The sequence below is a fragment of the Eulemur rufifrons genome, chromosome 5 (assembly GCF_041146395.1).
Source record: "Eulemur rufifrons isolate Redbay chromosome 5, OSU_ERuf_1, whole genome shotgun sequence".
Classification (NCBI taxonomy): Eukaryota; Metazoa; Chordata; class Mammalia; order Primates; family Lemuridae; genus Eulemur; species Eulemur rufifrons.
The window spans coordinates 50,003,289-50,026,544 of record NC_090987.1 but is presented as its reverse complement, the minus strand read 5'-3'; the positions used below and the strand labels follow the sequence as shown (position 1 = coordinate 50,026,544).

Genomic DNA, 23,256 nt, shown 5'->3' with positions numbered 1-23,256 from the left:
TCTGTATGGTATCCAAATGGAGCAGCAACCAAGTAGAGATGCGACCAATGTAGGGAGATAGTGGTATATATGTAAATCTCTCCCTAAAAATCTCTCCAAAGTAACAAAGAGGTTTTGACAGATGCCATCTATTTTCATGTTGACATCTGATAATTACATTTCATGTGCCTAATGAGAAAGTTAACAGACGATGGGCTTTTAAAAATATGTGAATTATATGAATTACATGTTTTTGGAAAACAATTATTTTATTTGTGTCACATATATTTCAGGAGTGGGTGGTGGTGACACAAAATTAAATATACCATGACTTTAAACTTAAAGAGCTTATAGTGAAGACCAGGTCTCTATTTCCCACCTTTGCTCTGAAATTCAAATGACTAACCTGGAACTTCCTGGACTTCCTGACTGTCTCAATTCTTCAACCTCCAAATTCAAAGTTTCAATCTCTGGACTATCTTTTAAATCCATCTTCTCTCCCTACTACTATCGTCCCAGTTCCAGTTCTCATCATTTCTTGCCTAGATCAGTAACTACCTTAAACCACAACATTCCCAGCACTATAGATCATATTATGTCTGTTATCTGAGGCCCCCCAGTGTAGAGTAACATAAAAACTTCAGGGATGGTATAAGACTTTCCAAAATCTGGACCACCATCTCTACTATTACCACCATTTATTAAGCCCTAACATTTGCTAGGCAAATAATATTTGATCTTTACAAGAGCTATAATTATCCCCATGTAACAGACAAACAGAGCCATTAAGTAGCTTTTCCAAGGTCACCTATTAAAGGAGATAGCCCAGGGTGTTTTTGTCTGACTTCATAGTGTGTCCTACATTGCTCCCCTCTTTAACTGTTTCTTGCTGTATACATTAGCCACACCAGTATACTACTTCTGTCCCCCAAACTTCCATGCATTTTTATGTGGATTCTGATCAGTTACTCTTTATTATTTTCCATCTGCTTAACCAGAAGACATTTTAGATTAGTGGCCAGGGAGAGAAGCAGTTAAAGAATTTATATATAGGACAAGATTAAAAGTAATCTGTTGTGGGGGGATGATGGGAAGGACACTTGTCTAGAGAGTGTATTTGCATTGGAATTTACTTAGATTATATGTTTACTTGGATTGAGTTGGAAGGAGATAAAGTTAAGCTCCCAGTCACCTCTTGGAAACACCACTGGTTTGGAACCATTCCACAAAGTGTGCATTTTTTATGTTATCCTGATCACTGGGATATGGGAAGTCAAATACTGTCCATTTTCCAGAAAACACGAGGGGCAAAGGGAAGGTTATCTGCTTATCAATATAACCAATGTATTTGACAAAATCTAGAAGAATGTTTAGACACACAAACACATATACACGATTTAGCTTTCTATAAACTTAAAAGTATACTACTTTATTAACAGCACCTGCCTAAATCTATATCACCCAGAGAATGCGAAACTTTCATATTTTATTTATGTAGGGTGGAGGATGGGGTGGGTGGGTGTGAGTGTGGTTACTGAGGGAAAAAAAGGTCTATTTATGGAATTTGAGAGTCTTCTGAGGGAAAGATAATATCCACCGAGGTAGCTGTTAATTTTCTGATTCTGTTTTCTACGTTATTCAACAAGACACTTCAGACATGAATTTGTGATCTATACTTAGAGACTTTCATAATGCCTAGCACAAAGTAGGCGCTTAATATTAAATAAATGTATAGTGAGTTTTACAACTTTTTTGTTTTTTTGGAGACAGAGTCTCACTCTGTCGCCTGGGCTAGAGTGCTGTGGCATCAGCCTAGCTTGCAGCAACCTCAAACTCTGGGGCTCAAGTGATCCTCCTGCCTCAGCCTCCCAGAGTGGCTCGGACTACAGCGATGCACCACCATGCCAAGCTAATTTTTCTATTTTTAGTAGAGACAGCGTCTTGCTCTTGCTCAGGCTGGTCTCTAACTGAGCTCAAGAGATCCTCCCCCCTCGGCCTCCCAGAGTGCTAGGATTACAGGTGTGCGCCCCTGTGACCAGCCCTACAACTATATTAAGACATCAAGAAATTAATTGAGGGTGCTTACAGTATGGTAGGGGGAGTATAGAAAGAGAGAAAACCATCTAATACAAATTTATACACTATACAATTTTGTATAGTATCCAGGTGGCAAAAACTGTCTGGCTAACTCATTGCTGATGTTTCCTCTAAACTCTCCAATTTGAAGAGGTGTCAACATTTCATCCACATGCTATTACTTCCCATAATACCTGCACATGGATCTGCTATTTGATTTGCTTCATATGCCACCTTTAGCTTTCACACAGCCTGCCATTTCACATATTATGCACTGACACGCCTATCTTCCTACACTGAGCTTGTGCTTTTATACATCAGCTGCTGAACCTTTTTTTGTCAGACAAAAGTTTATTTTATACAATGGCACCAATTTTATATAGTAGTATTTGTATAATTATTTGTATTTTGTTTGTATTTTTATGAAAATGAAAAACTGCTGACATTAGTGATATAATTAAGATAAAGAAGGCAATTACTGGATATAATAAAGGTGGAAAAATCTTTAGTCTCCAGAAGCTCACGTAAATGAAGATTGTTCAACTGTGAAGAAAATGAAAGTTAGAGAACCCATATGAAATACTAAATGTGTGTGTGTGTGTGTGTGTGTGTGTATAGAGAAAGAGACAAAGAGAAAGCCATGAAGTCCGTCAGTATGTTAACATTTTGAGGACTTAGTAATGAAAAATAAGGTTTTAAAATTATGGGCAATATCAGCATATAAATGATTTTAATTTATACAGCAAGTTTATGTCAATATTAAGTGCTAGAAATGTATTTCAAAAGAAGTTCAATGTTCACTTCAGCCTTGACAAAAATTAAGAAAATTGATCAGAACCATTACATCCCCACAAGGAAATTTTTCTTCCCAACACTGAAATCACTGTAGGCAAACTGAGAAAATTTGAAATTGAGAGAAGAAAACACTTGAAAACATAATTTGCCTTAAATGAAACCATGAAGCTGCATTAAGCAAAATCCAGACTCCTGGATATTTACCAGGCAAATGATCAGGTTATTTCAACAAAAAACTGCAAGAACTTAAGAAAGAAAGGAGGGGGATACCTGTACATTAAAAGATAACCAGAGACATATCAACCAATTGCAATATATGGCAATATCTGGATTCTGATTTTGAACAAGTTTTTACAAAAACTTACGATTTTATGGGGCACTTGGAACTCAGAATAACTGGATATTTAAAAGTAATAAGAATCAATTAACTAATTTAGCCTAGGTATGATAATGGTGTTATGGTTACACCCACAATAAAAAAGCAGCCCTATCATTTTAAGGGATATTTACTGAAATATTTTCCAATAAAATGACTCCAAAACAACGGGGGGGAGGGAAATGAAGAAGGGGCAAAACAAGATTAGCTATAAGGTGGTAACTAATAAAATGGTAATTTTAGGTATACATGGGTCACTAATACTATTCTTTTTACTTCTGTAAATATTTGAATATATTTTCTATAACAAAAAAATAAAAACATTAATTTGCTGATAATTCTATTTTTAAAATGTTTTAAATAATCAATACATTATGCAATGTACAAAATAAAACAAACCAAAACCACTAAACATATACACTGAATTTTAAAAAGTTCTAATAATTTTCTTTATTTTCTGAGTACAAAATCAGGTAACATGTAAGCACATTTTCAGGAACACATTATGTATGAAAACAGATTCTTTCACTAAGACTTTTAAATTAGTTAATGGTAGGCTCTATGGCAAAAAAACCACCCCCAAATCACCACTAATTTATTTCATTTTCAGCACCCTCTTCGCCCATCAAAAAGTATTATGTTCAAACAATGATGAAGAGTTTAGTCATGGCACACTTAAAAGCTGTAATTAAATCAAACAAACACACACTAAATTCATATTTCAGTTATATACTGACAGGAAGACCATCTGACTCTGAACTTCCGACACTCAGTAACAGTCAGCCTGGTGTAGTGGAAAAGCACACAGGTTCTGGCACTAGTCCTAGGTTCAAATCTTTGCTTTGCTACTAATAGGTCAGTAATCTATGATTAAGGATTAATACTCAAGAGGGCTGTTGTGAGGATCAAATGAACTAATTTATGCAAAGTGTCTGGTATATACCGTGCATATGATAAATATTAATCACTGCCTAGAAAAGAAGAGAAGAATGTATTATGTAAATTAAAATAATTTAAATAAGTTTAACATCAAATACTGCCAAATTCAATAAAGCACTCATGTTAACTTAAAAAGGCCAAAGTCCAATCCCACATCTTTTCTTATTTGTTTAACTCTGTACTGTAAGATTGAAGACAAAAAGATTCAAGCTGACTCCAAGGCACTATTTCATTTATTATAGGGCTACAAGGGAAGTATGTGGTCCTTTAGAATGATGGCAATGAAAATCACCAGTCTTTCAGGGAGCAATGGACATATGTAGATACAGACTTTTCATGGGGTGGGAGGAGGCACAGGCAGTCAGTGAGGAGAGAGAAGAAACAGAGTGAACCAAGAAACGACTTCCTTTTACCTATTATTTCATGTATTAGTGTTTGATGGAATTTATACTTTTATATGTAAAAGTACTAGTCATAATTGATAGTCACTTGTGTGAAAATATTTTTCAGTATTCCTCAAAGAAGAGAAAGAGGAAATGGAAGTGGAGACTGGGGAAGGTACACAATATTATAAACTTTGTTTCATTTGCTAACTGCAACTTAATGCAAGTATGTAATGATTTTAAAAAAGTTTCTACAACTAAGTAAGTAGAAGAGAACTTTTTATTGAAAAGCCTTGGTAAAAGGTTAAAATGAATACTGTATTTATGCAAGTCTATAAATTACCTCATTCATCTCTATATTCATCTTATATGCCCACACTACTACTATGTAATGTTAATATTAATAAACTTGTCCATGATCATAAAGCTAGTAAGTGGCAGGGCTAGGTCTTCCAACCCAAGTTTCTGTGACTCCAAAACTGAAACTCACAACCATGAGACTATGAGTATATAAAAGGCACCAAATAAAGGCAAGATTAACTGTACAAACATCCAATAAAATGATGCCATACTTCGTGACCTTTACATAAGCATTCAAATGAATATCACCTTCTACTTCTATCTTTATTTCATGATTAAGTATATTGAAAAAAACAACTCTGCCACAAAAATCTAGGCTCTAGAATAAAATATTATTTTAAATGAGATTCACTGTTATTAATTTACGTGTTTTGAATAAAAAATAACAATACTATTAACACATTCAACTGAGATTAAAATTGCATTTCAAATATGGACTTGATAATGGTCTATTACTTGAGAGGTTCATATTTAAGACATAAATATCTTGATTTACATATCTCATGAAAAATAGGATAAACCACCTCATTCATGACTATTAATACAGCTTATAAAGAAAAAAAGCCATGCCTTGACTACCTTAAATGATTATAAACTAGTGAACGTGGATTAGATTTCGTATCTCTATAATGGCAAATACAAACAACATTTTAATTTTAAAGACTGTAAGGCTGCAATATCACATAAAGTATGGTTCTAGATACTTTAAATAAATGTCTAACGTGGTAACTCTTTCAGATTTTTCACTTTTGTGAAAATTTTTTTGTAAAGCAAAAGCAAGTTTATTAAAGTAAGAAAAACAAAAGGAGGCTGTCCCATGGGACAGCAGCTATCTCTCAGAGCAACAGAGAGTAGCCAGATTTTCACTATTTTTAAAGCTAATATTTATCAAGTGCTAATTCTATGTCAGTCAATATTCTATGTGCCTTTCTTTATATATTAACTCATTTAACCCTTACCACAACTCCATGAGGTATGTACTGTTATTCCTATTTTACAACTGGAACCTGAGCACACACAGGTTAACTAATGTGCCCAAGATTAGAGAGCCAGGGATCTCTAATCTTATAGAGAGAGACCCAGATAGTCTAGGAGTGCTAAAATCTGAGCTCTTATGATTAATATAGCTACATAGAGAGCAGAGTAGAAAAAATGATTTCTGTTGACAAAATCCCTATGTCAAAAGTTTTCTCTTTTTTGTATGTGTAATGTATTCAACTAGAATTAAGTATTAACACTAGGAATACTACTAAGAAAAAACTATTTACATTTGGAATGGTATTTGTTTATATGCCATTTTTATTGATGGGCTGGTGCAAAAAAAAGTCCTAAGCTGTCCTTTAGTGATTTTTTTTCATTCATTTTAAAATAATATTTATTTTTTATAAAAGTAAAACTTCATGTTAGAAAACCAGGAAAACGGCAATGGGTAAAGAAGAGGATAAAAGCCACCCAACAAAGAACCCTACTGTCTATTCTTTTTCTTTATAGCTACTTAAAAGTATTATTTTTGATTTTATTTAACTTAGAAATAATAAAGTGAAAAGAACTTCTAAACCTCAGGCCTGTCCTCCTGGCCCTTTTAAATGACCTGACCTAATACTGTCATTTCAGAAAGCATGCTTACATTCCAGGAGCAGTCTAGTATTCCATATTTTAACCTGCTTCATATTTTGCCCATGTTCATATGGCTTATTTTCCCTGGAGTTTTTCCTTTTCTTTCTTGTTCCTCAGGATAAAATGCCTTCATATCATCAATAGCATGACACAGTGAACTCTTAGAATCTAATCCATATATGTGTATTAGGAGCTATTCTTTTCTTGATAACATTCTTCACAAAGTTCTCTGATATTTTGTTCTAAAATATACCAACTGTTGTTCATTGCTGTCATTCTAGAATTTTTCATCAAAATTCTGGGTTAGTCTTCATGTCTTTTAGACTTGCATTTTGTGTCACCAAAAAGTAATATATTTGAATAATTTTTTCCACAAGGGCATAGAAAATATGTCCAAGGATGTTTTTCTTTAGCCTGAATGATGACTGGGAATGGAATTCTAGGTTTAAAATAAATTCCCCTTTGATCAAAACACTTAAGTCTTTCTTCAGTTAAGAGACATTTTCTTCAATTTAAAAAAGTATTTTCTTCTCAACATTAGCTTTTAAGTGTCCTGGGCATTTTTAAGCCATTTTTCTCTTATTTCCAACAATCTGTTTTCTATATTTTTCATATGTTGCCTTTTCTTAGATCTCAATTTCAGATGTTCAGCAAAGCCTATTCTTTAGTCTTTATAGAATATTTACTTTAGTAATCATACATATCTTGAATTCCAAGAACTTTCTTGGTCTCTGATTACTCTCTTTCACAGCAGCTGTGAGTTCCAAGGACACTGAGAACTTACTCTCTGCTTCCTACATTATTTACATTCTCCAGGATCAAGTGTTCTGTTTGTTCATCTTGGCCCTTCTTATCTTCGATTCAGCTGATTTTCCTCAAATTTCCTGATTTCTTCTCATATTGATAAAGGGAAAAACTCATTTCTTCAGCAGTTTTGTGGAGAGTCTCCTCTGAGTGAGAAGCCTATTTGTAGTGAGTGATCTGTGGTTATTTCTAATCTCAGTCTTCTGGCTGAGTCTGTTCCCTGAACAAGTTGACTCTGGAGTTTAAGAGATTCTCTGGGGCCTCATGGGGAGGAAGGTTTCACAACTGCAGCAGGCCTCTCCTGTCTCCTATTAGTTCCTTTGTTATGCAATAGTTCACTAACCAAAACTAATATATTTAAGGATTATGCAAATGTAGCTGTTATTTATGTTACCTAGCCAAACAAGTAGCATTAGAGAAATATACCCGCATTTTAGGAAACAAATTTTTATAGCTTTTACATCCCCAAATTCATTTAGAAATGTAGTTTAGAGACAGGAAAATAAAATAGTAGGTGATTTTATAAAGTCTTTTCCAAATTTCTATTTTTAAATCTCAATTCTCCGAAGTAAAGGTTAGATGTTTTAATTCTACTTTATAGGAGAAAAGTAGTCATATATCTATCTGGAAATAAGTATGCTAGATGAGAACTTATTTTCACTGTTATTCCTTATAGTAATATATATTGGTAAGAGAATTACAGTTAAGAATTTAGGGGTGAGCTGGGGAGGGAAGAGAATATAATCAACAGCTGAAAATACTAAATCTAAAAGCAAAATCTACATAAGAAATAAAATCAGGTACCACAGCACTGTATATGCTCCTTCAATTAGTCATCACACAATTCCTTTCTACTAAGTTATCAGTAACATAAGAAATGGATTCTATAAAGAATAATCAATATTTTTTTCCTCTGAAAATAGGACTTATATCACTACAAAAATTTTGACGTCACTAAAGGAAACTGAGAAAATCACCCAGTCTCAGCTATTCCATCATGAAATATATATATTACATGGAGGTCCTTTTAACCATGACTACATAAAACATTTTTCTGCAGATAGGATGATATAGCTAAAGCTGAACTCATTTAAATGTATGCATACATAATTAATATTTTAAGCCAAAGGTCTTTTTTTAGTGTTCTGCCCAAATGTATCCTTGATAGTTTTAAATATTCAGCAACATCTCACTACTATAATTATGTGACAGACTCACTTTAAGTTGCTAGGCACTAGTAAAAATTTGGTTTTTAAGGAAAATCATCAAGCTAACATTTTAAACCAAAAACCTACTAGCTTTGGTATTTGCAATAAATAATTTTACCTTTTTAGGGCAAATACACTTGAAATTTGACTACTATATTCATGTGAATTTCAAAGAAAGGAATTTAACAGACTATTGTTTTATGATCCATAAACTTTAAAGACATTAATTTTAAAGCCATCCAGAGAATACTGCAGCTGCAGCCAATTTCCCATTAATTTTTCTGATATATATATATATGAGCAAGTTAAAGATATTTTGACTTCAGACACTGCTAAAGAGTGAATTTTTACAGTGTATAATAATTTAGGTATTCGTAATTTCTCTCCTTTTTTCCTCTACTTAAAATTTGACATTTTTCTTTAAAAAACATTCCACCCGAAATTAACAATTCTTAGGCTTTGGAACTAGACTCATATAATTAATCCACATTAAAACACATGATAAAAATCTGTATTGATTTAAACTACTGATTTTCAAAAAAAGAACTGTATGTGTTTTGTTTGCTAAAGATATAGGTAGAAGCAAGTTGGTGATATATTTTAAAAAGTTTAAAAAATTAAAATTCAGAAATCTGTGTGTAATGTATATTATATGTTACAAAGCAGAGGAGAAAGGTAGAACATGCAAAACACTATAATAAAATTTCTTTTAATTGGTCAATTGGCCATTAAATAAAAGAATACCTCATTGTCTATAATGCTGTATGTTCAGCCCTCTGCACATAATAGATACCTAAGCGCCTGTTTCATTTCTTCTGAGCACTGACACAGGGATATGTGAAAAAGGTGCTAAACCCACACACTGTGCTTACTGCTACTCAACAACTTCAGAAATAGACTTTATCAAGGAGGTTGCTAACAGTCCTAGTAAAATAAAATAAGATTCTTGGGTTATATAAATGGACTGTGATTTTCTGTACTAGGCCTACACCCTTATTATCTAACAAATACAATGGAAGTTATTAAGACATGCCATTTGGAAAGGAAGAAGAAAAAAATACTATTTACATTTTAACTTTACATGTTAAATGGAAAAATCTTTAATTCTAAGTATACTAATATGCAAATTCCTTTAGTCTATAAAAATTGCTTTATCAAGTCTAAATTCCTAATGACCATATTTGTTGATATATATATTTAACACCTTACATAACCTCTTCCTGTAGTTTTTGTACTTCTAAGGTTAAAAAGTTTGCTTTAAAACTTCCTAAGGTGATGTGTCTTCCTATGGTTAAACTGTTAACATCACATAATCCATTGGATAAAAAATTCTGGTATATTTTTACTTAAATAATTGTTTTTTTATCTTGAGTTACTAACTGTTATAACTCCATATAAGCATATACCAATAGTCGTATTTTCATAGTTCCTGAAATATAAAACTGAGGAAATGAGTTTCACAAATTATAACAATGTATTTATAATATAATAGTACAATTTACTGTTTTAACATTGAGAAAATGAGGCTTCAAAGTACTGGTCATTTTGTGTATTTTATGACACAGAAATGCACTAAGTAAACATCAGTGGGTAACAATGTATCACTGTATTTTCAAAAGGTCCCTTAATCTGTTTTACAGTAGACTCTAAAAGTAGCTCGTCTGTTTACATAATGGAGCATTTTCTCACTTAAGTTGAAGTACGTAAGTGCAGAAAGTTTACAGCACTTGTTTAATAAATAAAGCCAGATTATTGGCAAAGTAAGGTAAGATAAGGTAAATAGCTCTTTTGACAACGACTGGCATTTTAAAACTTGTCCACTGGGCACTCTATTTAAGTAATGAAACCAGTGTCTGGCAAAGTTAAAATCTCTGCTTTCGCAATTTAACAAGCATCGAAGAAGTAATGAGGGGGCGCTGACACAGAGCTACCTACTTCCCATTACCATAATTATGGTTTATGAGCAAGATCTGGCTCTCTGAATATGACTGAGTTCTCAGCATGGTAGCAAGAACCAATTACTTGTAGCAAACATTATTATTAGATAGAATTTCTGTATAGGAAGGTAACGTTGAACTAGATTGTGGGGAAAAAGGCAGAAATTAGGGGGCAAAAGGCCAAAGAATTATGCAAATTTAAAAGTGCCACACATTTATATACAAATAATCTATATTAACCAGGACATGTATTCCTGCAACAATATCATAAATGTCTGATATGCACAACATAAAACTGCTACACAAAGTGTGGTCCATGAAGTGAGGCTGGTCTGCAAATTGTTCATTACTCATCAGTAATGAAATTAGGAGTTTGTAGCAAAAGTGGAAATCAATTACGTCACCAAGCACACTGTTTATTTCAGCTGATATTTTTCCATACTATTTTTTCCTCTTTGACGAAGAAAGTAATACACTGATTTACAGTCTAACACAAGTTCCTCATCTGGAGGACTGGTAACAAACAGTTTATGGAACGGCTACTCTGAATAGCACTGGCATAAAGCACAATGCTTAATGGAATGAGCCACTTTTATTTACTCCAAGTTTATTAAGTTCCAAAATTCATAGTTTTAGCTATTCTCTAGCTTTATAACACTTAATGTGTATCTGTCACATGGATGACATGCTGTATCAGATCAACAACAATGCTATCAAGCTTCACATATAAAAACATCTATGGGCAGTTAAATTAATTCTTGATTAAATATTATTATGTTCTGAATTTTAGATTGTCTGAAGTTTGGTAAAATTAAGTCTAACAAGGACCTCATGTAAATTAAGTAATAAATTTTGGGTATTTTCATCAGTTTTTTTCAGCAACTCCAAAATCTTTGTATGATACTTACTGATGATTTTTGCATCATTCCTTGAGGGACTTTGATCAAGCAATAATTCAGGCACATTCACCATGTGGAAAATAAATATTCTGAAAAATCAATACATAGCTGATGAACACATGAAACAGTCAAGATCACTGAAAAATCAAAAAGGTTCTAGATGTGTTCTGCTCAAAACTTGTAAATTCAAATAAAACATCTCTTGTGGGAAAATTTGTTGGAACACTTCTTTCTAATGGCAAGTTTATATAGAAAGTTTATAATAAAAACTGCTTTTCACAGCTACAGTTTTCTGAAGAGATCAAAATTAAAGATTTTGTAGCCATAATAAATAGAATTAACATACTATATAAAAAAACTTTCTACTTTTGAAATTGTATTTTCTTAATTTCTCATGGAAGCCAGTGCAATTTCAGCTATTATAATCTTTTTTTGTTCTCTTTTTTTTTTTTCTATCCCTCTACTTCTGGAAAAATAGCTATTATAATCTCGATTCTACACACCACAAAGATGTTCAAAGGACTTTCAGCTTGTTAACTGGTAGATGGACTTAGAAACATTATGAAAGTAGAACTTGGCAGGGATTAACGGATGATTATGTTAGTATCTCTATTTTCCTAATCAGCTCTATCCCCAGTGCTTAAACAATGTCTAACACATAATGAGTACTCAAAAATAGTTACTGAATAGTTGAGCTGAAGGAAGAGGAGGAGTAAGAGTTTAGGATGACTTCCAAATACATGACAAATATACAGATGAATGAAGTTACCATTAATTAAGAAAAATAAGATCAGGTATGTAAACAGGGGAAAAAGTTCCATTTGGGTATGCTCATTTTTGAGATTTCTGTGAGGAAATCTAAATGGTAATATCCAGAGGGCAGTCAAATATGTAAGTGTGAAGCTTAAGAGAAAGGTCTGAGATAGATATATTTAAAAGTCCTCACCAAATAAATGGTTAAAACTGTGAGTGACATTTGGGAGAGTATGTACCACAAGAATAGGGTTCAGAAAGTAAAATCTTTGGGAAAACCGACACAAGGGTGTATGGGAAGGAAATGTGGAAGATAAAAAGACAAGATTCCAGAAGGAAACTGAGATAGAACAGTCTGGGAAACTGAATAAAAGCCAAACAGAATTATGTCCCAGAAACAAAGGCAAGAGAATTTGAGGAGGAACATGGTTACTATCAAATTTTACAGAGTTTCAAAGAATAAGGACTAAAATACAGCTCAGGGATCTAGCAGTGAGATCCTGTGTGACCTAGCAAAGAGGTTCCATGGAGCAGAGTCAGTCTACAACATATCTGAAGAAGCTTTGTTGTGACAGGAAGGGCATAGAGGATTAAATAAATAGGAAGGCAGTGCGAGAGAAGAGTCTGTTGAGAGTCTTATGCATTTATATGTACAATAACACTAAAAATACAAAAATCAGCTGAGTGCAGTGGCACACACCAGTAGTTGCAGCTACTTGGGAGGCTGAAGCAGAAGGATCGCTTGAGCCCAGGAGCTGGAGGTTGCAGTGAGCTACGATGATGCCCCACTGCACTCTAGCCTGGGCAACAGAGTGAGACTGTCTCAAAACAAAACAAAAATATTAACACAACAGTTGTGTCCAGCTCTACTTCAACCTCCTTTCCTTCAGCCCAAATCATTACCTTCTCTGCCACTGGCCCCTCAACACATGTCTCATTAGCAGCCCGGTATACCTCTTTCCAGATTTTGGTCCATGCTCATAAAATTTTACACAAACCTATGTACAAACACATATATAGGTTTTAAAAACACTGAGCTATAACTATTCATTTTCATTTTTCTATTCAACAATGTCTTATGAAAATCTCTACAAGTAACTGCAACTCCAAGAACAGCACTGACATCCTTTTTCATGGCTGCATAAAAGTCCATGGTGTGCTTATACCTTGATTTACTCAGCCAATCCCCCAGTGATGGTTAAATGGTGTTTTTGCCTCTAAAAAGTATGCTGTAATAAACATGAGATATTCCCAGAAGTGAGAATAAGTATTTTTAAGAACATGTTTGTGATGGTAAATTTTGCACTTATAAAAAAGCAGACAGAATGTAATCAACATTCTGTCTCAGCTACAAGAACCATCAATCTTTGACCAATTTACACCTCTATTTACCCATCCCTGTAACATTTTGAAGCAGATCCCATTCATACTCTATCATTTCATCCATACATATTTCAGTACATATCTCTAAAATGAATAGAGGCTCTTGTATTTTGTTAGCTGTTGCCAGACTAGTTTTGAAAAGATAGTAACAATTCACATACCTCCCCTTTTAACTCTTCCCTTATTAAATAACCACTTTATAAGTTGTTAGCTTATTGTTCCATTATTTCTTTTCTAAAAATGTAAGAAAATATACATGTTAGTATGAATAATACCTTGGTCAGGTACAGGATTCTTATGTTGCAGCTCTTTTCTTTCAGCAGTCTGGTCTTTCACTGTTACAAATTAGAAATCCAATGCCAATCTGGCAGTGTTTGCAGGTAACCTGTTACATTTAGAGCTAAGGAATTTAATCAATGTATGTCTACAGGTATGCATATCTGTTTTCATCAACCCATCTGGAGCTCAATGAGCTTCACAACTGATAGTCTCAGGCTTTTTTCAGCTCAGAAAAGTTTTCTTCTATTATTTGTATAATTATTGCCTATCCTCTGTTTTTCTCCCTTTAAAATTCCTATAAATATCTATTATTCACATGTTAGCTCTGTTAGGTCTCCTGATCTATTCCCTAAGTTGTTTATATTTTCTTTTATGACTCTTTGTATTTTTGCTCTATGTTGTGAAGATTTTACTTGATTTTTTCATCTAATAATTGAAGTCTCCAGTCTAGGAATTTAAGTCTCAACAGTGATATTTCTCACTTCATCTACTGAGTTGTTTGGTTGTATAATCATGTTTTGTTAGCTCCAAAGTCTTTTTGTGCTGTACTGGAATTTTCTTGAGTGCCCATTTTTTAATCATTGTTGAAGTTATATTTCCTCTAATAGTTTTATTTAGCTGCATTAACATTTTGTTTGTTCAAATTGATCATTCTCTCACATTTCTAGGTAACTGTGGAGTGCTGTCAGCTCACTGGAACCTAATGTTGAAGTAGTCCAAATGGCAGCTCTCCTGCAAGTGGCGGAAGGCAAAGTGGCCTTCACTCTTGTGGCTGCCAGTAAGCAGCTGAGGTACTAGGAGGCTGCCCCCCATACTCTAGTTCCAGGTCTTCTCATACTTTCCCAGTCCTAATGATGAACTCAGCCTACAGATTCAGCTATTCCTTGGATTTATGAGGGAATGAAGAGTCCTGGCATAATCCCCAAGGGCCAGTCCCCTATCCCAGTTCAACAAACAGTTACTGAGCAATGTTTATATACCAAACATTTAAGGAATTTACATTTTTACTAGAGTGAAGTGAAAATAGATACTAAATTTGCTACCTTAACAATTTTGCCTACTTTTACCTCCATTCAATTAACATTACTTCCTTCAAATATTAACGTCAATCCATTACCAGTGTCTATTCATTACCCACTTGTCCTCTTCTCTCTTCTTCCTATAATTACTCCCACTTTGGATGGGTGATAGTTTAGTGGAAGCCCTGACTACTGCTGGTCCCTTCTCAAAATCATGGAATATATATCATGCTTTTCCCTTAACATATATAATTTTAAGAATTTCTTAGTACTAAAAAAACAAAGTTTGCCAATATCCTGGATCTTTTATGTGCCATACCTTAACTGAGTTTTGTATAATATTTTCTCAGAGAAGAATAAATCACCTATTAAATACAAGTTTAATTTTTCAGTCTTGCCCATTTTTTAAAACGTTTGAAATGACTTTTAAATCATTTTTTTTTTTTTTCCTACAGGTTCTACTTTTTCTTTTCCACATAAGGTTTTCTGTTGAAGAACCAGAGCTGTTTGGGTTTCCCACAATCTAGATTTTGCTGACTGCATATTCTTGGTATAGTTCAACATGTTCCTCTGACCTTGGCATTTCCTGTAAACTGGCAGATGGATCCTTAGGACTGAAGAGACTAAGGTTTGACCCTTTTGACAAGGCCATAGTGAGAGTGTACTAAGTTCTTTCATCAGGGGTATGTAATGTTTTCTTTCTTTGTCCCTTTTTATTTAACGTTAGCAACTGTTGATGTTCAATGCTCAGATATATTAACTAATTGGGGGATGCAAAATGGTCGTACTTTAACTTTTTCACTTTTTAAGCTGGAGTACTCTTGCAGACACTTCTTCTTACCTATGATGAGATTACCTAAGTAGTATAAAGTTCATACAGGAAAGGCAAAATAAATGATTTTTTCTCTTCATGTGCTTTATTTATTTATTTATTTATTTTTAAAGAGACAGGGTCTTATTATGTTGCCCAGGCTGGTCTCAAACTCCTGGGTTCAAAGGATCATCCTGCCTCAGCCTCTTCAGTAGCCAGGACTACAGGCATATGCCACGGTGCCTGGCTATTTGCCTAATTTTTAAGATAACAAACTGGTTTTCTATCATCCTCTGATAATGATAAATTAATTTTATAAGCTTACATTGGCCCATCTTTGGCTAACAGGAAACTGCTCCAAATTGTCTCGTAGGCCTTTTGATATGACTTCATATTAGTCTTTGACAGCTACCTTGAAATCTGTAATGGTAAGATGTTCCAAGCTCATTTTATATATTTCCTGCCCCAAATTTGGAATCATCTTCTTTTAAGAAGCCTTAGCTTTCTCTTAGTAAACATTTTAAAATCATAATCTGGCCGGTACAGTGGCTCACGATTGTAATCCCAGCACTTTGGGAGGCTAAGGCAGGAGGATCACTTGAGGCCAGGAGTTTGAGATCAGCCTGCACAACATACCAAGACTCCATCTCTACAAAAAAAGAAAAAAAAATTAGCCACTTGTGGTGGCACATGCCTGTAGTCACAGCTACTCAGGAGGCTGAGGCCGGAAGATCACTTGAGCCCAGGAGTGAGAGGCTGCAGTGAACTATGTGCCATTGTACTTGAGCCTGGGTGACAGAGTGAGATTGTGTCTCAAAAAAAAAAAAAAAAAGATCATAATCTGGGAACTAGGAATGATTACTGGTACTGTCTTAAGTCACTGCTTTTATATATTTTCAATGAATAGAGCAAGAAAATCTTATGTATTTGTATATATATTTTATTAGGAATTTATTTAAAACTCACAAAAAGTTAGAAAAATAAAAAATACTAACCTCTATATAATCCTTTACCCAGATTTGTCTATTGTTAATGTTTAACCTCCTTGCTTTATAATTTGCTTTGCTTCTCTATACAATACACACATATATGTGTATGTACACATTTTTTCCTGAAGTATATGAGAGTAAATTACATGCAGTATGGACCTATTACCATATAGACTTCAGTTGGTATTTCCTAAGAAATGCGTATTTCGTAAGACATAAGGACACTCTGTTACCACAGTACAGTTGTCAACTTTATAAATTTGCATTGATACAACACCAATCTACTATCCATATTCCTTGTTAAATGATCTAATAATGTCCTTTATAATCATTTTTGCCCTCCAGTACAGGATCCAGTCTATGAGCAGGTATTGCCTTTAATTATTATCTCTTTGGTCTGAAATATTTCTACCACCTTTATTGATCTCTCATGACATTAACATTTCTTAATCTTTCATAACATGATATTGGCTTAAAAAAAAAAAAAAGGACATTCCTCGTGATTATGCATTCTCAGCTGGAGTAACACAAAGTGATGTTACATCCCTCCCAGGATCTCATCTCTGGCACATGACATGCATTTCTCCCTCCTTTGATGATGTTGATACTGACCATACAGTTTAGGTGCTGCTGGATTTATCCACCAAGATTCACTGGTTTTTGTTCCCCCTGTTCCTGTTGTGAAAAAGTCATTAAGTATCCTGTTTCTCATCAATAATTCCCGCTAGGTTTATTAGCCATTAGCGATTCTTGTCTAATCATCTTTACTATGATGAGTGTAAAATAATCAGTGGTAGGGGCGGGAATTGACTAGAAAGGAGCATGAATGCACTCTCTGGAATGATGGACATATTCTGTATCTTGAGGGGGTTAAATTATGTAGGTCTAGGCATTTTGTAAAACTCATAGAATGTTATATTTAAGAATTATAAATTTCAAAAATGCAAATACTATAAGAAAAAGAATTATAAATATTGAACTCTAATGAAATGCAGGCTAAGGTATTTAGGGATGCCTGCAATTTATTATAAAACAAATAAAAAAATAAGATACATTCATAGTTAGATATATAATAAGGGAAAAAGAGCAAAAAGTTAACAACTGTTAAATGTAGTTGATGGACACACAGTGTTCACTGTGTAATTCTTTGAATTTTGCTACATGTTTGAATATTTTCATAATAAAATATGGAGATTTTAAAACACAGTAGTGTAAGTGATTATGTTATAAACAACACAAAATACTAAATGGGTAATTGCAACTTGGGATAATTTTCCCATAGCAGTATCATATACTTGGATTTCAAAAATGCTAGGTATGTAAGAGTGCATATGGAAGTTAAGATGAAAAACCATTAGATGGCTAAAAGGTGGTTCTGGTGATGATGAAAACAATTATGTCAAAATATATGTGAATCGTTTTTAAAAAAAACATTTCAAGCCCAGTGTGCTGGTATGCACCTGTAGTATCAGCTACTTAGGAGGCAGAGGCAGGAGGATTGCTCCAGTCTAAGAGTTCCAGGGGAACGTGGGCAACATAGCGAGACCCTGTCTCAAAAACAAAAAAACCCCACATCGAAAAACCATTTCATAAGAGAAGAGGGGGAAGAAAACAGTGTTTCTAAATTAATACATATGTGATTTCAAATGTGTATGCTTAAATTCATACTTTAAATAGAAATCTATTTTATCTATATCTCTATATAGTTTATTTATTCAACTAGGTCACAAAACTTTTCTAATTTTTTAATTCTCACAATATGTAGGTTACCTTAAATTTTGGTACATACACTATATGGAAGGTACCATATCATTAGAAAAATTTACAAACACACTGGTTGCACAACATACACATACTTTAAAGAAATTATTTCTCTGCCCATTTTTTTGGCATTTAGGTTATTCTAATTTTTTGCTAGTATAAGCACTACTATGTTAACAGATATGTTAACATACGTATATTGTCAGCATTTCTGGTTACATCTTTATGAAGTTTTCACACTTATTAACAAACCATTTTTCAGAAAGCACTCTCAACAATAGTGTATGATGCCAGCTTCATTGCAAACTCACCAACATCTAAATACTATTTAAAAAAACATCTTTTTTTTTTTGTTTTTTGTTTTTTTTTTTTTTTTGAGACAGAGTCTCACTCTGTTGCCCAGGCTAGAGTGAGTGCCGTGGCGTCAGCCTAGCTCACAGCAACCTCAAACTCCTGAGCTCAAGGGATCCTTGTGTCTCAGCCTCCCAAGTAGCTGGGACTACAGGCATGTGCCACCATGCCCGGCTAATTTTTTCTATATATATTTTTAGCTGTCTATATAATTTCTTTCTATTTTTAGTAGAGATGGGGTCTCATTCTTGCTCAGGCTGATCTTGAACTCCTGAACTCAAACGATCTGCCCACCTCGGCCTCCCAGAGTGCTAGGATTACAGGCGTGAGCCACCGCGCCCGGCCTAAAAAAACATCTTTACCAATTTTATAGGGCAGTTTTTATTGAGCATTTCTGTATGTTAGGCATGGTATTAAAATGGAAATTTGTAGTTTTTCTATTTGTAGGCCTCCTTTCCTGGAGATAAGTATCAGAATTTTACTAGCTTTATTAAAAAAAGAAAGTTGTTGTTGTTTATGCTTTTATTATACCTGTAGACAAGTTAAAACAGCATGACAATTTGTACCTGCACTTGCCTCTCTGTTTTCCAATCTTTCTCCTTTCTGTCTCCTTCTGTTTGTTTGCTCCAAGTTTGCGTGTATCATTTAAGTTTTTTTTTTTTTTTTTTTTTTTTGAGACAGGGTCTCACTCTGTCACTCAGGCTGGAGTGCAGTGGCATAATCATAGCTCACTGCAACCTTGAACTTCTGGGCTCAAGTCATCCTCCTGTCTCAGCATCCAGAGCAGCTGTGACTATAGGTGCATACCACCACACTCAGCTAATTTTTGCATTTTTTATAGTGATGGGGCGTCACTATGTTGCCCAGGCTGATCTTGATCTCCTGGCCTCAAGCGATACTTCTGCCTCAGCCTCCCCAAGTGCTGGGATTACAGATGTGAGCCATTGTGCCGGGCCTATGTTTTTAATATTTTTTTGGTAAGATCTATATACATTATTCTGTTAAAGTCTGAAAAACTCTTTTACATTTTGTGGCTCTATCAATTTTCTTACTCTCTAATGATGTTTATGAATTTCCACTCTTTTTCCTTGATCAGATAGGCTAGACATTTGTGTCAGACAACGTGTCAGACAAGCAATTCAAGGTTTCGTTCTAATATTTTGTTTAGAAATATTAGAAAATTTGTTTTCTAAATCATTAAATTTTGCTCTTTATTAATATCTTGCTTTTCTCTTTGGATCTATTTTTTCTTCCTCCTCCTGACTTTCTACGTTCATTTATTTTCATTCTTAGTAAGTTTAATGATGTTAACTATTAACTTTTACTGAATATAGCGTAACTTTGGCTTCATACCATAAGTAGTAATGGTTATGCATACAATGTCTACAATTTTGAGACTTTCTGTTTAATAAGGAATTATATATGCTGTTAAAACTGTTAAAAGTTTTCAGTATTGTTTCTGTCAATTTTGCCTTATATTTCTAACAATTTTTGCTTCATATATCTGGATGGTGTTATCTGGTATTTCATAAGGTGATAAAATTTTATCTTTGCTTTGTACTATATGCCCTTTATTATTAAAAAATTACCCTCTTTTTGCCATGCAATATTTTCTGGCTTTAATTTTTTATTTAATGTTAATACTGTAAATTTTTGCTTTTGTGTTTTCAAAAGCATTTAACTGTTATTTTTTCAACTATCACAGAAAAATGGTTATCATTTAACCTTCCCAATTTGAAACATGAATTTACTATACTTTGTCATTTCTTCAAATGTTAGTTTAATTTGATATTTCTAAATTAATACATATGTGATTTCAAATATGTATATTTAATAGATTACTTTTTCATTTTTCCTTAAAATATGATCTGATATTTATAATCAATTTGACAATATTTACCACAGTTATTTAGACATCTCTCTTGTAGTTAGTGATCATTGCCAAAACTTTTATTCCATGACTTTATTCATTTGTTCATAATTTAGCATCTCTTAATCAGTTAAAGTGTATTTAGAATCAAATTTTGCTCAACAAGGCAATAAAGGATGTTATTTTCAGAATGTGTGCTCTTTCCATTGCTTTCCCATGCAGAAGATAATTCAGCTGTATTATATAAAAGTAAAGGGCATAACTTTCTGCCTCAAAACTATAAACGTTGTTCTACTGCCTTGTGGCAATGGTGAGTTTAAAATGAGTACGGTTTATTTTTTATTCCCTCATGTGTAATGTAATATAAAATTAACATTACCTAATTGCCTACAGGAATTTTTTTTTTTTTTTTTTTTTGAGACGGAGTCTCACTCTGTTGCCCAGGCTAGAGTGAGTGCCGTGGCGTCAGCCTAGCTCACAGCAACCTCAAACTCCTGAGCTCAAGCGATCCTCCTGTCTCAGCCTCCCGAGTAGCTGGGACTACAGGCATGCGCCACCATGCCCGGCTAATTTTTTCTATATATATTTTTAGCTGTCCATATAATTTCTTTCTATTTTTAGTAGAGATGGGGTCTCGCTCTTGCTCAGGCTGGTCTCGAACTCCTGAGCTCAAACGATCCGCCCACCTCGGCCTCCCAGAGTGCTAGGATTACAGGCGTGAGCCACCGCGCCCGGCCCCTACAGGAATTTTTAAGATTTTGTGAGGGCAAGGCCCTTTGTAAGACTGATAAAATTCTTTTTCATTGATTTTTGCCTGAAATATGGTTAACTCCTCCAATATGTATAAAGACAACATTCTTTAACACAAGAAAGGTCTTTTTTTGTTATATTTTTAATTGTTTCTTTATTTAAATCCAAATATACCAAAAACTTTCTAAAATATTCTTTTGGATCTTTCTAAGAACTGTAAAGCAATTGTCCCTACCCTGCAACAATGACCAGAATTCAACCATCTAAATTACAGAAGTAAAACTGCAAAGATGACTCATGAATGCCAAGAAAAGATATCAAGGGTTTGGTTAGTAGCTTCATAACTCCTAAGAGGATGAAAAGAAGTCAGAGTGGCAGTTGTGGTAGCTATGCCTGGGGAAAGATTATGCAATAGGTTTGAATGTAATAAAGGAATAGTTGAGAAATTTATGTGGAAAAATATAGAAACAGCACATTGTCACTATGACTCATTCACACAAGGTACGGGTAGCAAATACTTAGGTTACTAACTTCATCATTGTTAGCTAGTAGGTAAGCATTATTCTAAGGTACTTAAACATTTCATGTATTCTTAAACCAATTTGAATTTTCTATCAAATACCATGTCAAACAGTCGAATGTAGATTATCTGAAACAAACCTGTGTAACTTTCATCATCATCAGACAAAGGCACCTCTCTTTTTAGTAGCAACTCCAACTCTTCTGTTTCTGCTACATCCACTGGACGCTCCCCATGCTTATTAGCTTGAAAAGGATTTCCACCATGACGAAGTAAGAGTTTCACTATCTGTAACATTAAATAGTAGGAAGATTTAGTACCTTCACAGATTGTATCACTTTGACCATTCTCTTGATAATATCCCTAATACCCTTCTGTTATTCTCAACGACTCTGCATCCATTCCCCAGTGTCTATTCTAAATCATTGTTATTCTCTTCAAATTCCCTTTTCACTGACATCCTGACCCCCAGTCTGATGACCTTATCAACTATAAAGAAATTTCTTTCTTAAAATTTACACTGGGCTATTTTAGCACTTAATCTCATTGTTTTTCTTCCTTGTTCATTACAAAATCAACAATTATTTATTGAGTATTCATAAGTACTGTACTAAGTTCTGCTGATAAATCAATGAACAATAACCACAAGCTCTCTGGCCTCTTGAAATTTATATTCTAGAAGGAATCTCAAAGGAAGTATTTCCCTTTAAGAATGGAATGCTTAAGGCTAATATATCATGACCAATGCCCTAAATCGTACTCTTTCCCATCTCCCAGGAATTTTAACTATCATTAACTCATGTCAATTTACTTAGAACTAATGAAGCTTAGTGTCAAGTGCACTTGCTAATGCCTATAATCCCAGCACTTTGTGAGGCCAAGGTGAGAGGATTGCTTCAGTCCAGGAGTTTGAGACCAGCCTGGGCAACATAGCAAGACCCCGTATCAAAAAAAAAAAAAAAAAAGGTGAAAAACAAAAAAACAAGAACTAACAAGCTTAAACTTCAAGGCCCTTCACTTTCACAGGCCCCTCTATCTAATTTTGTATTCATGATGTTGAAATTTTTCTCAAGGAGGTCCTCATTCCTTCACCACAAAATTATTTGATTTTTTTTTTTTTAAGAGACAAGGTCATGCTCTATTGCCCAGGCTGGAGGTGCAGTGGCATCACCCTAGCTCACTGCAACCCTGAACTGGGCTTATGTGATCCTCTGACCTCAGCCTCCCGAGTAGTTGGGACTACAGGTACACACCACCACACCAGGCTGATTTTTATAAATTTTTGTAGAGAAGGAGGTCTCACTTTGTTGCCCAGGCTGGTGTCGAATGCCTGGCCTCAAGTGATCCTCCTGCCTGCCTCCACTCAGTCTCCCCACCAAATACGATTATATAAGCTT

General features: G+C 34.2%; 1 protein-coding gene across 1 annotated transcript in view; it reads right to left on the bottom strand.

Annotated features, from left to right (window-relative positions):
* Positions 1 to 23,256, bottom strand: part of ANKRD12 (ankyrin repeat domain 12) — a 110,366-nt gene that overhangs the window by 24,624 nt on the left and 62,486 nt on the right. Inside the window, exon 8 of the mRNA XM_069468554.1 lies at positions 22,000 to 22,147. Coding sequence (XP_069324655.1) covers positions 22,000 to 22,147 — 148 coding nt within the window. The remainder of the gene's footprint in view (positions 1 to 21,999; positions 22,148 to 23,256) is intronic.